The sequence below is a fragment of the Micrasema longulum genome, unplaced genomic scaffold, assembly GCF_059751315.1.
Source record: "Micrasema longulum isolate JH-2025_06_02 unplaced genomic scaffold, ASM5975131v1 h1tg000487l, whole genome shotgun sequence".
NCBI lineage: Eukaryota > Metazoa > Arthropoda > Insecta > Trichoptera > Brachycentridae > Micrasema > Micrasema longulum.
The window spans coordinates 391,698-408,367 of NW_028277684.1; the positions used below are offsets into that span (position 1 = coordinate 391,698).

Sequence of the window (16,670 nt, forward strand, 5' to 3'; positions counted from 1 at the left end):
CCTGCAGCTCAATACAATTTCAAGGTATGTATAAATGTGTTTATATCAATATTTGATAAAGCTTGCTTCCAAAATAACACAAGTGAGGTAAAAATTATTTGATACCTTACAATAAAAAATCAGAGATCGTTTGAAATGTATTCGTTTGTTAGGTTTAATTTACTAATTGTTGAAATATGTTATAAAATTCAATTCTGTGGAAACTTGGGCAATCATAAATGCACTTGAAAATGCTAGGATTAATTCTAGATACACGAGGTTGATCAAATATGTATATGAAAATGCTGCCATGGATGTAAAAGTAAACGACCCTCTAAAGTTGGAGAAAATCAAGATCAAAAAGAATGTAAGACAAGGTGACATGATATATCTAAATTTTTTACATTGGCCTTAGGAAGACGTTTTTAAGATGCCTTATTGAAATCGCAAAGGTGTAAAATAGATGGTAAGTATCTAAATCTCCTTCTTTTTAAAGACGATATAGTAATAATAAGTGAATAGGTAAATGAACTGGAATCTGCGGTAAAAGAATTATACAAAGTCTCTAGAAAGATCGGTCTCGAAAAAAAGATAGACAATACCAAAATTTTGAGTCCAATACCTAGCAATATATTTACTGGAAGTAAAATGATTGGTGCTGTTGACGAGTACATTTACCTTGGGCACAAAATAAATTGGGAAAATTTAATCAAACTGCGGAACTGCCTAGACAAATTGGGTTAAGTTGGGCTGCGTTTGGAAAGCTGAAACACGTTTTCAGAAATAAGGAAATCCCAAGGCCAAAGTCTACAAATCTCCTGTTCTGCCAGTGACAACATACGGTTTTGAAACCATGTCACTCACTGCTAGAAGTGTTCATAAAATTAAGTGCATTTAGTGGTCTATGGAAAACAAATATTGGGCGTCTTCTTAAGAGACCGAATAAAGAATGAAGAGATAAGACACCGTAAAAAGGTGTCCGATATCGCAGAAAGAGTAGGAGGACAAAAATGGCAGTGGTCGGGTCATGTGGCGAGACAAAAATTCGATAGGTGTACCCCCAGAATAATAAACTGGATACCCTACGAAAGTTAAAGGAAAGTAGGGAGACTACAGAGGAGATGGACTGACGACGTCGTTGAACTCGTGGGGCATGGGTGGAAACATAGTGCCCAGGACAAAAAAAACATGTAAAAAATTGGAAGAGGGCTATATTCAGCTATCGAAAGAAAATGGCTGATAAAAAGAAGAAATTATAAAGGTATATTTTTTTACGTTTTTAAGAGATTCGATGAAATCATTGTAAATAAAAATATGATAATAAAATAAATAATTTTTGCAAAGGTTTATTTTACCTTGCTGCCCACATAACTCCCTCTCCCCTACATCACCTGAGTTTAATCAAACACAGGGAAAATCGTTAATTGGCTCAGTGACTGTGCGTATGCCAAACTAAGTTGTGTAATGTACCAACTATTAATGGAGTTTGCCGACTTGGTTCAAGATCACTGCGCGCGCAATTAAGTAGCTACCCCACTAAATTTTGGCACCCTGAACTAAAAATAAACGACCATCACATAAACAAATCGTCGCGTTGGGGAAACAAGGTTCTATGTGGATTCATACTTTTTTTGGACATGCAAGTTTAAAATGAAGATATTATTTTATCTAATATTTTTTAATAATTTTGTCTTGATGAATTTAAAAATAAATAAGAACTGATTTCATTTTTCTTCAAAATTCGAATGCACATAAAACCAATATTTAAACATATATTTAATAAAAATTCAATGTAAAAAACATATTTGGTCAGATAGAACCTTGTTTCCCCAACTCGACGAAATTTAATTATATCTTATACTTGGTGGAGGTAAGGGGTAGTAATTCTAGGATGCGTCTGATCGGATTAGCATTCGGTGGTCTCATCTTCTATCTTTTGGGTTAACGGAACCGTTAAATATCTTTGATAACTGCTATAAGCATTGAATTCATAAAACGGCAAAGTACCAATGATATATTTTTTAAAGTAGTTAAAAAAAGACACATTTAAAAATAAATATAAGCGTTCTTATAATTTACCCAAGTATTTTGATTGTGGTGGACATTTCAAACGATTTGGAAATACAGCAATGTTTTAAAAATGTACAAATGCTTGCAGACTAGCTGGATTTTCTCCTTAGGGAGTTTTTCATATTTAAATTTGTTGCAACAGAGTGGGAAACATTTTTTCTTTTTTTTTCTTCATTATTTCTTTCTCAAAAATGTTTTTGCTCTTTGTTGCAACAAATATAGGTTTGTAAAAAACTTACTACTAGGAAATGGAAAACAATTTAGGGTAGAGGGGGGTTCGAACTTCGGATCTCTGATCCGCCAATCTGCAACACTAGCCACGGGATCACATGTTGATTCACAACATACTTAAACAAAGAATTAGTAGAAATTTGTCAATATAATGATGAGGTTCAGTGGTTTTTTTAAGTTTTGTAATTTTGTTATTACTCCGCATGCGACGTTACAAGTTTTCTTCTTAGAGTTTTGATAATTCAGAAGTTGGCTTTCTGTTATCCAAAAATGTTTAACTACATATAAAGTTTATATTTGAAGCACTAACTGACATTTCTAAATTTCCTAAATTCATTACGTAAAGAAACAAAATTTTACTTTAGAAATAGAAAAAGATAAAAAGTTAAACTTTCTTGACTTGTCTTTAATAATAATAAAAAAAAATGATTTCGATATACACCGTAAACCAACATATACAGACACAATTATTCATAATTCTTCAAATCATCCAAATGCCCATAAACATTCCGCATTTTATTCAATGATACTTAGGTTAATTAACGTTCCACTAGATGATATTAATTTTAAAAAAGAACTAAATACAATTAAACAGATTGCTAATAATAATGGATATAACGAGAACTTAATTGATAAAATATTAAATCAAAAACAAAAACGCAAACTTTTAAACAAATATTTAAATTCGATTCCTACAGAAAATAAAGCAAACCCACGTAAACAATAGAGGCGGATTCTTTTTATAAATGACATTTTTTTCAAAACAGTTATCAAATTCCCTACCATCAAACATTAAACCGGGTTTCTATACAACTAATAATATTGGAACATTGTCAAAAAAACACAAAGACAAAGTCCATAAATATAATAAATCTGGAATATACCAATAAAATTGTAATGATTGCGATTCAATCTACATTGGAAAAACTAAAAGAAACTTTAATATTAGAGTAAAAGAACACTTAAGATGCTTAAATAATAATATTTTTTTTGAATTCGCAAATCATCCGATAGAAAATAATCATAACTTCAATAAAGACACTGGATTAAAAGTCTTCATGTTGAAAATAAAATATTAAAACTAGAAAACTTAGAAATCTTAGAAATTAAAAAAACGATTTATAATAAGAAAACAATAATTAATAACCAAATAAACAATTTTTCTTTTAGTCCTCTCCTGGCTTACTTCGAAAATAATGATATCAGATTACCACCCGTGAAAGAAAAAAAACACTTGATTTATTGGGTCCACGTGTAGTATTTAGTGAACATGATAGAAATAAAATAAAAAGGAATCAATTCATTAGTTACGTAAACCTTGACAAAAAAGTTTGTTTGCTTTGAAACCGGTCGGAGAAAAATAAAAATTAGTGGTTAAAAACATTTTTTTTAATTTATTTTATTTTATGTATAACTACACTCAGTTGATTCGTTAGAACTTATGAAGAAGGTCAAAATATTTCATTTTCATTATTTTTTTCATACATTTTAGAGGAACTTCTTTTACCATTATATGCCCTGATTTTTACGACTGATACCGATAAAAACACCTTTTTTATTATTAAGGTTTAAAGCAATAACTTTGTTATTAAACATTTCCATTGATGTTAGAAAATATTTGTATGCATACATCCATTTATCAACTTTTTTATGAGTAACGGAGACGTACCAATCTTTTCGTCAGGACACTAATTACAGTAACATGTAATTACCACACCGCACATCTACACCATACACCTTCACCATATTAGTTGAAAAAATATAAAACCAGCGTGCTTACGGAACACATGCTATTGTAAGATAAAATTTAATTTATACTAGTAATGGTTATAAGCTCCCCCTCAACGAACTATTATATATTGGAGTAAAGACTAAACAGTTTTAAATCATTACATTTTTGGATGTTTCTTCATCATATAAAGAAAACGCATTTTCTAAATTGCTTGACTAAGTCACTGATGTGTTTGTTTTATTTCAAATTTGTATCTTACATGGCAACAATAGTTCAATATATCTTGGAAATCAAAATGGATTTTGTTTAACTCTTGTGTGTCTTTGATGTCACACTTAGCTTCATACGACACAAGACTTGATATTTTTCTCTTGTTTTTTTTAAATGATAAAACTGCATGTTTTGCAATTTTCAAATGCACATTTTCACTCCAGATTTTTTTTTTTTTTTTTAAAAAAAAGAAATATTTGCGTTCTTATGATTTACCCAAATATTTAATTTTGAGGGCCATTTTCAACGAGTTGTAAATAACTCACTATCAGAAAATGGAATCGAGTTGGGGTAGAGTGGGATTCGAACCACGGACCTTTGGTCCGTGAGTCCGAGACACTAGCCACAGGACCACAACCCGATTTTGAAAATAAAACTGTATAAATATTTAGAATTTTATTTAAAAAAATATTTATTCTTGCCATACAAAGAATGAGACGCCAATACAGTAATAAATCTGTACAAGAGAGAGTACGAAGATATAACTAATAGCAAGGAAGACATAGATGCTGTTCAGTGGCCGGTGTTTGTGTGAATGAGATTAAGTTGTTTATTGGCTGTAAGTGAGGGTGCACGCATGTAAGATGGCGGGCGTATTTATAATTACGAATCTATTTTGCTATCACAGGGCAAATAAATATTCTTATTTTAATAAATTATGGTAAATGAATGATCAAACAGTACTTTTGTCTTAATGTTTTTTTTAGAAAAATCCAAACTTCAGAACATTCTTTTTTTTTAAGTAACATGATGTGACATCTCCGCGAGGAAAGGAATTTATTACCACAGCCTTTTAAAAGTAAAAATAAGTGAGGTAGATAATTACAAAACTGAAACTTAAAAAATGAAAAAAAATGAATAGATAGGTAATTAATTAAAAACATAAAAAATAACTACCTTATTAATTACTCCGTAGGTGCTTAATCCATTTATTTAATATTTACTGTCAGGTGTAATAATAATTGGCGTACGTGCATGAGAAGATGTATGAATGTAAAAAAATCGAGCTCTGTGTGCAAAAGCAGAGTGATATAGCGCTCTATCCTAACTGCCTACCCCTACTGAAAAACGACGTAATGGTTTATTGTTGTTGTAATTTTTACTAATAAGCTGCAATGAAATACGGTAGCGAAATGGAAAAAAAACCCAATATTTATAAGTTTACCATAATCAATCAATCACAATCACTATTCATTAAAACCCAATTAAGCTAATTGAAGACCACTTAGGCCTCTCTGCGATATAAATAGGCGTTTAAACGTAGAGGTAGTTAAATATTTATTCCAGAAAGGAGAAAAATATACACGTATTAATTAGCAGAAATTATTAAAGTAGTCAAACTGAAGTTTTTTAGGTGATTCTGGTTATTAAAAACGTGGATACCTTGGTAGCTTGTGTACCAGTATAAAAAAAATATATCATGAAAATTATTGATGGAATCAAAATATATTCAAATAGTTATGTAACTTTATATGGATACCCAGATACTAAAATAATTTGACTGCAAAAAAAAAACGATAAATCTTAAGTAAATCCGAAGTGGCGAAAATTTCAGGTTTCTTTACAGACTGGCTGGAACTCAAAATAACCCATTTTAAAAGGGTTTGAAAGTGTTCAATGAGGAGCTTAAAAGTCCTAAGAAAGTTTGAAAAGTCTCCAAAATAGTTAGAAATATTTAATTCAAAATACAAACAGATATACTCATACCTACATGTTACAATGATTGAAAAAAACTTAATGGGGCCTGTCATCCAATTACAAGTATTAAATTTGATTTTACAAAATAAAAGGACGGTCTTAACAATATGAATCATAAAATAATAATCAATTAAAACAATTTTATTGTTTTTTTTTAAGTATTCGCAAAAGAAGGAGATAGTGGATAGTGCATAGATATGTTTTCCCTCTCTTAGATCTAAATGACTCCATGGGGAGGAAATCAGGCCAGTCTGCAAACATTTGGACGTACTAAAAACATTGTAGGATTCATGATTGAATGCGCTTTTCTAGGTTTTAAGTGTAAAAGTTGAAAGGCACCTTTTTGAATTTGGTCAATGCATTATTCCTTTGTCTGTTAAACCTGGAATGAAATGTATTTATCAATTTTACGCAGAATAAATGCAATGCTTCTTAATTGATGATTGTCATGGTTTTGAACTGAAATAGTTACTAAGAAAATAAAACCAAGTAAAATAATATACACACAATACATTCTTAACCTATGAAAATATTCTATGAGTCTTTTATCATAATATGTTATCAAATTTTTAGAATTTATTTATCATATTTTTCCAATTTTATTATGAAATACATGATTTAAAACTTTAAAAAAAGTTATCAGTTTAAAACAAAAATATTATAAAACGTCATAAACTGTCAAAAAATGTTTTTAAAATTGTTTTTTTTGTTAAATAATGTTTCTCTTAAAAACAATATTATGAAGTGCATTATTTTTTTGGCAATCATTTTCATTAAAACATAACAGTGTTGACTATCAATTTCGAAAATACAAATAAATAATAACCCAGGAGCCAGAAATCTAAAATACGAATATGGTAGTCAGCTGTCAGCAGTCAGCAGTGCTATTAATTTATTTTACCTATTAAATAATCCCAAAAAAACTCTTGTCTTTCTAATTTTCGCAAATGAAGTATGATGTAAGACTACGTAAGAAATTGACGATTATGCAATATTAATAGAATTTTTTTTTTTACTTGCCTCGTCTTGAAACGGTATATTTTTTGGATTTGGTGGCAAATCATACGATTTAAATTACGGACTACAGAATAAACATCCGTGAAAACTTCCATATGGAAAATGTAAGCAACAATACAGTTATGTGAATCTATAGAGGATTTTTATAAAATGACGGTCCTTGGTTCATGTTGCTTTGTTGATATGTTACTCCGAATCCTTTATCTCAGGTTCAAGCACAATGTTTTTTTACAGAGTTTTGGAACGGAAATGTTTTTAATTACGATCTGAAGTTTGATAATAAATAAACCAATTAAGATCTGCTAATGACTTCTTTGTTATACTAACAGACATTTACCGAACAAATTAGATGACAAAATGGCGGAGTATATGAAAACGTGATACTAAAATTTATTTATAAAAACATCTGTAGCAGTAATCTTTTTTTGCTGTTGTTAGAATACCATACCTAATTTCCTAACGTTTTTTAATGACCCATAGTTAATGTACTTTTTTTACAGAATCTAATGGAAATACTAGCTCAAAAATGTTAAGTACGCATCATACAGTTATTATGCAATTTGAATTTTTCTTAGGAGGAGTAATCAGTCGAATTTACATCCCCCTTTGATTGCCTAAAAAACAATCGCTTAAATGATGTTTAAAAAATCTAGAATTTATGCTTCGAATTTAGTTTTTAAAGAACTAGATGGCATCTTTAACAGAGCATCTAATTTACAAACTTTTAAATATAAAAAACCTACTCATTTACAAAATCTCCGTAACTCTAGATTTCCATACAATTTAAATTTGCATACATGAAATACAACTGCAGCCATAAATCATATGAAATAACTATGTACGAAAAAAAACAGAAGATTGGTCCGTGCCATTACGATCAACTAAGGTGTAATGGAGAGTATTTTCCTTCATGTTCCTTATAAATACCTTAGACAAAGGCGGTTTTAGATGTTTTATCTTCCTGTTTGCAGAACCAGCCCGCCAATAGCAATGCCAGAAGAAAAAACAATGTTTTTACTCAACTATATCTCTTTGGATATCGACATTTTACGTGTTGAAAGAAAGTTCAGAGAGGTTGAGAAGTTGGTTCGTTTTATGTATACCTGTATGTAAATTGTAAAAACAAATTGAAATTGATTATGTATCTACATACCCGATGTATTTTAAATTTATTTTGTCAAACAGTTTTGATCAATATACTCGTATAAATAAAAAATCAATAAAATCTAACTGGATTTTTCATATTTGAAATGACACACATCATATGCAAAGACCCACATAGAATTTATAATATACCTCTGCATTATATATTTTTCCTACTCTCCACCTGGTGGTCAACGCGTTTGTCCACCGTGCAAGAGTTGACAAAGAAGCTTGTTTGCTTTGAAACCGGTCGGTGAAAAAAAAAAATTAGTGGTTAAAAACAAAGTTGTTTTATTTATTTTATTATCTGAAGTACTTTGTATTTTAATCATTAAAAAACACAAATTGCGGGTATTCTGAATATAGTCGGGTTTCATCAGCTGCAAATATAAACCTGTATGTGACGTAAAAGTACAAAGTGTTTTATTTATCGTATATTTGACATGTTATTCCACGAAGCGAATGCCGGAACAATAAACTATATAATTAGATATTATTTGTGTTTAAAGCAATAACTTTACGGTCAAATATTTATACATATATTCTCCAAATAAATAATTAAATGTCTTTTACTAGGACACTTTTCTATTTCAAAATAATCTAAACTGGTAACTTTGAAGCTCTTACACCTCCCTTCACAAACTCCTACCTTCTCCCCTTTCCAACCTCCTACTAATTCTTCAACATACCACGAAATATTATTAAATAATTTTTAGTGCATGTTCTGACACGATGGTGTATTTCTGTGTTATTGAAGTAGGTGCCCTGACGAAAAAATGTGTACGTCTCGAAACCGGTAGACATTAAGAGTCGATAAGTAGTTATATTCTAATATTAACTAAAATAAGTAAATATAATAAGACTTATTTGAAATAGGGGGTCAAAGTTTTATAGCACTTTAAAAAAAAAAGGCTTCTTTTGTTCTCTTAATATTGGTTGATACAATATAATATTTATATCATGTTGTTTGAAAAACCTTATTTATCTTTTAAAAGGCTGTGCTACAAAATGTCCTTACGTGCGGTGATATAACATCATGTTACCCCAAGCAAAAGTCAAAATATTTTGATCAAAAAACGAAGACATATACTGTTGAATAATTCATGTTCCATAATTTATCAAAAATAGAGAATAAATAAGGTCTGTTATAGCAAAATAAATAGAAAAATTATATTAACACCGGTCATATAACTAGCGTGCACTCCCGTTTACTGCATATAACCGACTGATTAAACGAATTTCTTATTTGGTTTTTGTCTCTTTCACACAAACATCGGTCACAAAACAGCGTCTCTGTTTTCCTTGTTATAAGTTCTGTTTTCGTGTTCTTTTTTATTAAGTAAAACATATTTATTGTGTAATTGGCATACTTTTATTCGTATTATAATTTTTTGCATAGTAGGGATACATAATTTATGTTTTAAAATCAAGCAAATTTATACAAGTTTAACTTTTCAAATTCAATGTGGAAATGTCCATTTGAAGATTACGAAAAATATTTTTTTATCATTTAAATAAATAGGAGAGATATATCAAGTCTTGTATCCTATGTAGACTCGTGTTACGATAATTGATAAAATACTTTTATCTGGGCCTCGATTATGATGGGAAGATAAAGACGTCATACCTTCACCTTGACGGTATAATTGAAGATAAATTCCCTCTGGCGATTATAAAGATATACTAACAACCCCCCACATTTAAGTTTTGGGTAGGTACATCGATATGAATCAAAGAGAAGCGTACATTTCGTACATATAGTACCGATACCCTCACCATCAAGTTTTGATGTAAGTACATCGTTTTATACGACGGGTCTAGAACCCTTAGATACGTTTATCTACGCATTAAAAGTATCAAAAATTTTGTTCCACCTAGCAATTTTTTCTTTAATTAAGATTTATTGAAAAATTTAATCGTTTTGAGGTAGGCACTTTTTTTCTTAAAAGCCTATTAAAAATATGAGAGAAAAATAAGTAAGTTTTGAAGTCGAATTAAATTCCGACATAACTGTCACTTTAATAAAATGAACGCTTAGATGTGAAAATAATGCCGCTAGGTTCTCTCCTACTAACAAATAAAAGTATCTAGACACAGATTATATGCGTCAGAAAGTTACCACTCTAAAAAAATAATTTAGTTATTATATTTTTTTCCATCTGTTTTACTATCTTTTCAAATGTATGTATCGAGACGTTATAGAAGCCGGCTTTGTAGTCGATCAGTTGATACATACAGACAATCGTTAAGCGTACCGTCTAGGTGATTTCTAAAAGTCATGCAAAATCCATGTTCAAGCAAGCATTTTTTCCTTGAATTGGGATTTATTGGAGTTTATAATCGCTTTGAAGTGAGAATTTTTTATTACATAAGCCTATTTAAAATATAAATGAGAACTATTTTGAATGTTAATGACGTAAATAAAGCGGATTAATTGTTTGCGGTCATTCCATGAGCTTGTTTCGATCATATGATGTCGATATGATAAGTAGGTAGAACATACCGAGGTAAGATACGGTTAAGTATACGGTGTCGATATATACAGATGAAGATAGCGTTCATGGTCGAGGCTTGCCTTCATTTGACAGATGATCCGTGTACTCTGCATTTGGTGTACTATTGCAGCGTTAGGCATATCATATGATGAATATGTTTTGTTTGAAGGCTAATGAAGGTTTTTGGAGTGGTTGTATTGATTTCACCGAAGTGGGTTGAAATAATTACGGGCAAGAGTATTTACGTCCTTTCGAAGTACGGACGAGAGCTCGTAATTTATTAAACAGCGCATCGCTTGGAATAGATTCCGGACACTATCAGCGGCCACCGCCATAGCGACATGCATATAGTATTATTCGAAAAGCTATCGGGGAGCAAATTTACCGCAAGGAATCAATTACGGGGAAGCGTAAGATATGTAATCACCAGTTTTATTACGCTAGATAGATTTTACAATTCTGCCAACAAAAAAGCAGAGGATTTCAAAATTAATACAGATAATGGTGGGTGCTATAGTAATTGAACATGCCATAATAATCAAACACTCTTAATGCTATTGTAAAAAAAAGTAAACGAAAATTTTTATTTATTTTTACAAGGAGTCTTCAGAAAACCAATTAACGCATATTAAAAATAAATTTGATAGTTTAGATTTCATAAATTACTGACATTTTTAGTTATACAAAACAATATACCGCTTTAAATATTTTGTAATTTGTAACGTTATTTTGGTCAATAATTAAATTTGATTTAAGTTTTGATGCAATAGAGAAAAAAAACATTGTTAAAAAGGGACTTGTGAATTGTCATTGGCTGTTTTAAGTGACCACTTTACGAAAGAGCTGAGAAAATGTTGATGTTGAAATTTGATGAATGGTAAATGGTACACAGTAGGTAAAGTAGCTTAAACTTAAACCAGTCAATAACAAATCGTAAGCCTTGTAGATGCCCAGACTTCCATATTCCTATCTCGAAAATGATTTCCTTCTTTGTTGCAACAAAATTCATATGTAAATAACTCCCTAGGGAGGAAATCTAGCATGTCTATAAGCATTTGGACAAACTTAAAATTGTTAAATAAATAAAATAAATTTTAATTTTAATTTGAAAAAAAACGAAAATACAATTTAAAAATAGCGAGTTATGAGCTAAAAGAAGTACATAAAAAAATAAAACGTTTAAATTTCTTATATGCACGCAAGCTTCAATAAAAAATGTCTATTTCTTGACAATAGTTTTTTTTTTTTTTTGCACTTTTGTAGTAGAAAAGTTAAGTTAGTCTAGTACAATGACGAGGTTAGCGTAATCCAATTTTTCCAATTAAGTAAGATGTATCTGCGAAACCATTAAAAATTTTATAAAGATTTTTCTTTGTATTTTTTTCCATTATAAACTATGATTAATAATAAAAACAATGTGTCCTCACTAGGGTTACCCGTGCCGTAGACAGTAAATAATTTGCTTTTAAAAAAAATGTTTTTACATGTGAGAATATATAAAAAAAATATAAATAAACAGATATAATTAACAAAATGTTCAGGCAGTTTTAAACAATACGTATTTATGTTTATATTTCATTTCGTATAGCTTCATTTTTTTTATTATAAAACGCACAATAAATTAATAAAACCATAAAAAAAGTTAAATGTTTAGAGAGCAGTTGATTTAATATTGGATTGGGGGAATGAGACAATTCATTTTACTTTCACCCAGCTCCACTATTCATTTTTTTATAGCCTTTTTGAATATTTTCTCGTTACTAGTGGTTTAAATGGACAGTGGGAGTAGGTTACAGATTTTAATTACATGATACTCCCTTTGTCCGAAAGTGGTATTAGCTAACTAAAACAAATAAAAAAAATACAAATAAAAAAACCAATACACAAATACAAATATTTGTTTATGTTGTCTTTGTGTTGAGAATCTAGTGATTATTTATTGATTTATTTATTTATTAACGGTAATTGTCCATGTATACAACTTATAAGGTTTAAATATTACAATAAAAATATGGTTTAAAACATTTAAAATAAAATAAAAGACGCATTGACAAACATAAGGGACATCGAGACAAGATCAGGACTATTTATTTAGTGCTCGTTAAAATCGTTGAAAATTTAAACCAAAAAAGTCCAGATCTTGTCTTGAATTAACAATACAACAAAGGCGGGTCATTGGAGAATTTAGGCCAACGTTTGTTCTATGCTGATCGATGAACAGTACTTTTTTTTTTTTTTGCACCACAACAGGCCAGGAGGCCCAATTACAGTGGTGAATTACATCACAGAACACCCAGGCTTGAGAAAAATCACATTTAATTTTTGTGTCCTCACCGGGAATCGAACCCGGAACCTTCCGTCTTTGAGTCAAGCGTCTTGACCACTACACCACGGAGGCCACCTAGTAAGTACTTCATTGTTTCTCAATCTACGAGTCGGAATATTGAATTTTACTTGTCCCAGTAATGATGGAACATCGATTATACCATTTAGTATGCCGAACATATATATGGAGTCAATATTAGTTCTACTTTTTTGTAGACTAGAAATATTTAACTTTGACTCTATTTCAGCATAAGAATAATTATCTCTCTCTAGTCCGAGCATCCACGCTATTTTTCGAAGCAAGCGATGTTGGACTGATTCAATGTGATTTTTAGTCGGGTTGTTACCACCTTTATGTAGGCACCTAGTTGGTGGCCTAATTTTGTGATGTACAAAGTTATGTGGGTGCACAGAATGAGAGCAAGTAAAACAGGGTACTTACGTTTTACACAAAGATTTATTCACGAAACTAAACTACTGAAGCTAACACATTGAAAGAAGGATTCTAATAACTATATTAGGCAAAATAAAATGAAGTTGGTAAATCTAAATTGGCGGTAATTTTGTGCCTCGAAGACGCGTGCGGTGAGGTCGGAATCCGGTAGTTTTCTCTAAGCCGGTTTGGCCCGTTCGTACGCTCTACGTCGGCGTTCGGCAATGTTCGGCTCGTGCCGTCGTTGTCGACCCGCCACACAGCCCCCTTCCAAGTTTTGAAATCTGTTTTTCAAAACTGACGCTGTATCACCCTCCTGCCGCTACGCGTTGTGTATGCCGGTTGTTCTGTTGGTGTTTCCGTTTCTGCTGGACTGGCTCGTTCTTCCGCTGTCTGGAACGCCGGCTTGCACCTGTCCAGCGAAACCTTTTTATGTTCGCCATCCACGTCCAGTGTTACCGTCTTTTCCGCCCTGGTGATGACCTTGTAGGGCCCCTTGTAGTTCGGCATCAGGGGTTTGTACACTCTGTCGTCCCTCAGAAACAAGTGTGTGGCTCTCTTTAGTTCCGGGTGGATGAAAACGTTACCTTTATTGTGGTGCTCGACTGGCCTTGGTTTGACGTTTTGCATGAAATTTACCAGTTGCCTAGTGTAGGAGTCCGGGTCAATGTAGTCGTTCGTCTGCTCCAGGATGTCTGCTGGTAACTTTAGTTTGCACCCATACAGCATCTCTGCTACTGAGTGCTCTGCATTCGTGCGCAGTGTGGCCCTCAGTCCGAGTAGTATGGTGCTGATCGATTTTGTCCACGGAACAGGGTGGTGAGCTTTAATGGCCGTCTTCAGCGTTCTATGAAATCGCTCGATCATGCCATTACTTTGTGGATGGTAAGGCGTCGTGTTGGAGTGTGCTATGCCTGATCTGGAACAAAACAAGTTAAAGTCCGTAGACATGAATTGCCTACCCTGATCAGTTATAATTTTCTCCGGTACGCCGTATCTCGCAATCCAGTTGTCCCAGATGGCTCTGATGATTGTGTGGGTCTGGATATCTGCGATAGGGATTACTTCCGCCCATCGAGTGTATCGGTCGATACATGTGAGGCAGTACCTCAGTCCCTCTGATGGTGGAAAAGGTCCGATGAGGTCGACATGGACCACGCAGAATTTCTGTCTCGGCATGTCGATCTTGATGATCGGTGTCCTCGTGTGTTTGTTGACTTTGCTCTTCTGACAGGGTATGCAGGCCTTCGTCCAAGCTGCGCAGTCTGCTTTCATATTTTTCCAGACGCCTCTTTGACTGATGGTCTTGGTCGTGGCGTCGGCTCCTGCATGGTTGAGGTTATGCACTTGGTTGAAGAAAGATCTCTGTAGCGTTTTTGGGATGTACGGTCGCATGTTGCCTTTGTTGAGATCGAAGACGATTTCTTGTCCCTGCATGTTGGTTTTGATCAGGTTCAGAGCAGTGTTCTTGTCGTCCAAGAGTGCGAGTAGTTCGTTGTCCTGCCTTTGTTCTTTATGGATCTTTTCGAACGATATGTTTGCCTCTTGTTCGATCATGTCGATTCTTGATAAGGTATCGGCGACGACGTTGTCTTCTCCTTTTATGTATTTGATGTCCGTGCTGAACTGTGAGATGTAGTCTAGATATCTGAGTTGTCTGGGGCTTTCTTTGTCGTGACTTTTCCTTCTAAACACGAATTGTAGTGGTTTATGGTCCGTGTATATACAGAATTCTCTGCCCTCCAGATAATGTTGAAAGTACCTTACAGTCTCAAAAATGGCTAGTAGTTCCCTGTCGTACGTACTATATGAACACTGAGCCTTGTTCAACTTTTTTGAGAAGAAACTTATCGGTTTGTAGTTGATGCCGTCTGTGGTTTGTTGTAGCACGCCTCCGATTGCGTAATCTGAGGCGTCTGTCCACACTGACATCTTGCTGCTTTCCTCTGGGTAGCTAAGCTTAGTGGCGTTGATCAGCGAGTTCTTGACCTCTTCGAAATCGTGTGTAGTGACTTCGTTCCACTCTACTTTTCTGTTGTCATTCTTTTTTGCTCCCTTGAGGTAATCGTGTAGTCGTATCAATTTGTGTGCTGCTCGTGGTATGAATCTTCGGTAGAAGTTTCCCATGGCCAAGAATCTTCTCAACTGCTTAATGGTTTCTGGCTTGTTGAGGTTCGTGATGGCTTCCACTTTTGTTGGCGAGGGTCCGATGCCTTCAGCCGAAATTTCATAACCAAGAAATAACAGTGTTTTCTTGGCAAACTCGCATTTAGATGGGTTTACCACCATTCCATGATCTTGAAGTCGCTGGAACAAAGCTTTTAAGTGTTCCACATGTGTTTCTTCGTCTGGTGAAGCGATCAATATATCGTCGATATATGCGTGTACTCCTTCTAGACCTCTTGTGACTTCGTTGATGTGACGTTGGAATGTTTGTGCAGCGCATGATAGTCCGAATGGCATTCTTACAAATTCAAATAACCCGAATGGTGTGGTTATAGCTGTCTTTTTAATGTCAGTTTCATTAATTGGAATTTGGTGATATGCTCGTTGTAAGTCAATTTTGGAAAAAATTTTACAGTTAAATAAGTCATTGCATATATCGTGGATATGTGGCAAGGAATAACGATCAGGTACCGTCTGTGCGTTTAAGCTACGGTAATCGCCACAAGGGCGATAAGTACCATCGCTCTTCTTCACCATATGCAATGGAGAGGCCCACTCACTCTTGGAGGGTCTACAAATACCTTGAGCCACCATGTGATCGAACTCTTGCTTCGCCTGCCTCAGTAGTTCTGGGGACAGCCGACGAGTCTTACACATAACGGGTTTGCCACGGGTATCTATATGGTGGATTGTGTTGTGTTTATCCAGCCCTGCGTATGGTTTATTGATATCTACTAGTTGTGGATACTTCAATATGAGTGAGTGGTAAATGTTGGTTTTGTCTGTTAATGATATGGAACATGTTATGTTGTTGTTTGTGGAGATGTCAAATGCTCTGACTATCTTGCCGTTTGTATTGTCTACTAACCGTTTGTTCCTAACATCTACTAACAGGTGGAAGTTGTGGAGAAAATCTGCTCCTATAATAGGGCGTGTCGTATCCGCTATTATAAACTTCCATGTAAACATTTGTTTACATCCCAGATTCAGTGTTACCGTGGTAACTCCGAAATTCTGGATCGTAGTCCCGTTCGCTGCATAGAGAATTAGCTTAGACTTTTCTCCATGGCGTTTGTGTAAAGATCTAGGAATTAATGATATTTCCGATCCG

At 33.2% G+C, this 16,670-nt stretch overlaps 1 protein-coding gene across 1 annotated transcript in view; it reads left to right on the plus strand.

Annotated features, from left to right (window-relative positions):
* The first annotated feature begins 289 nt into the window (after positions 1–289).
* Positions 290–16,670, plus strand: part of LOC148281179 (uncharacterized) — a 67,961-nt gene continuing 51,580 nt past the window's right edge. Inside the window, exon 1 of the mRNA XM_088227125.1 lies at positions 290–346. Coding sequence (XP_088083251.1) covers positions 290–346 — 57 coding nt within the window. The remainder of the gene's footprint in view (positions 347–16,670) is intronic.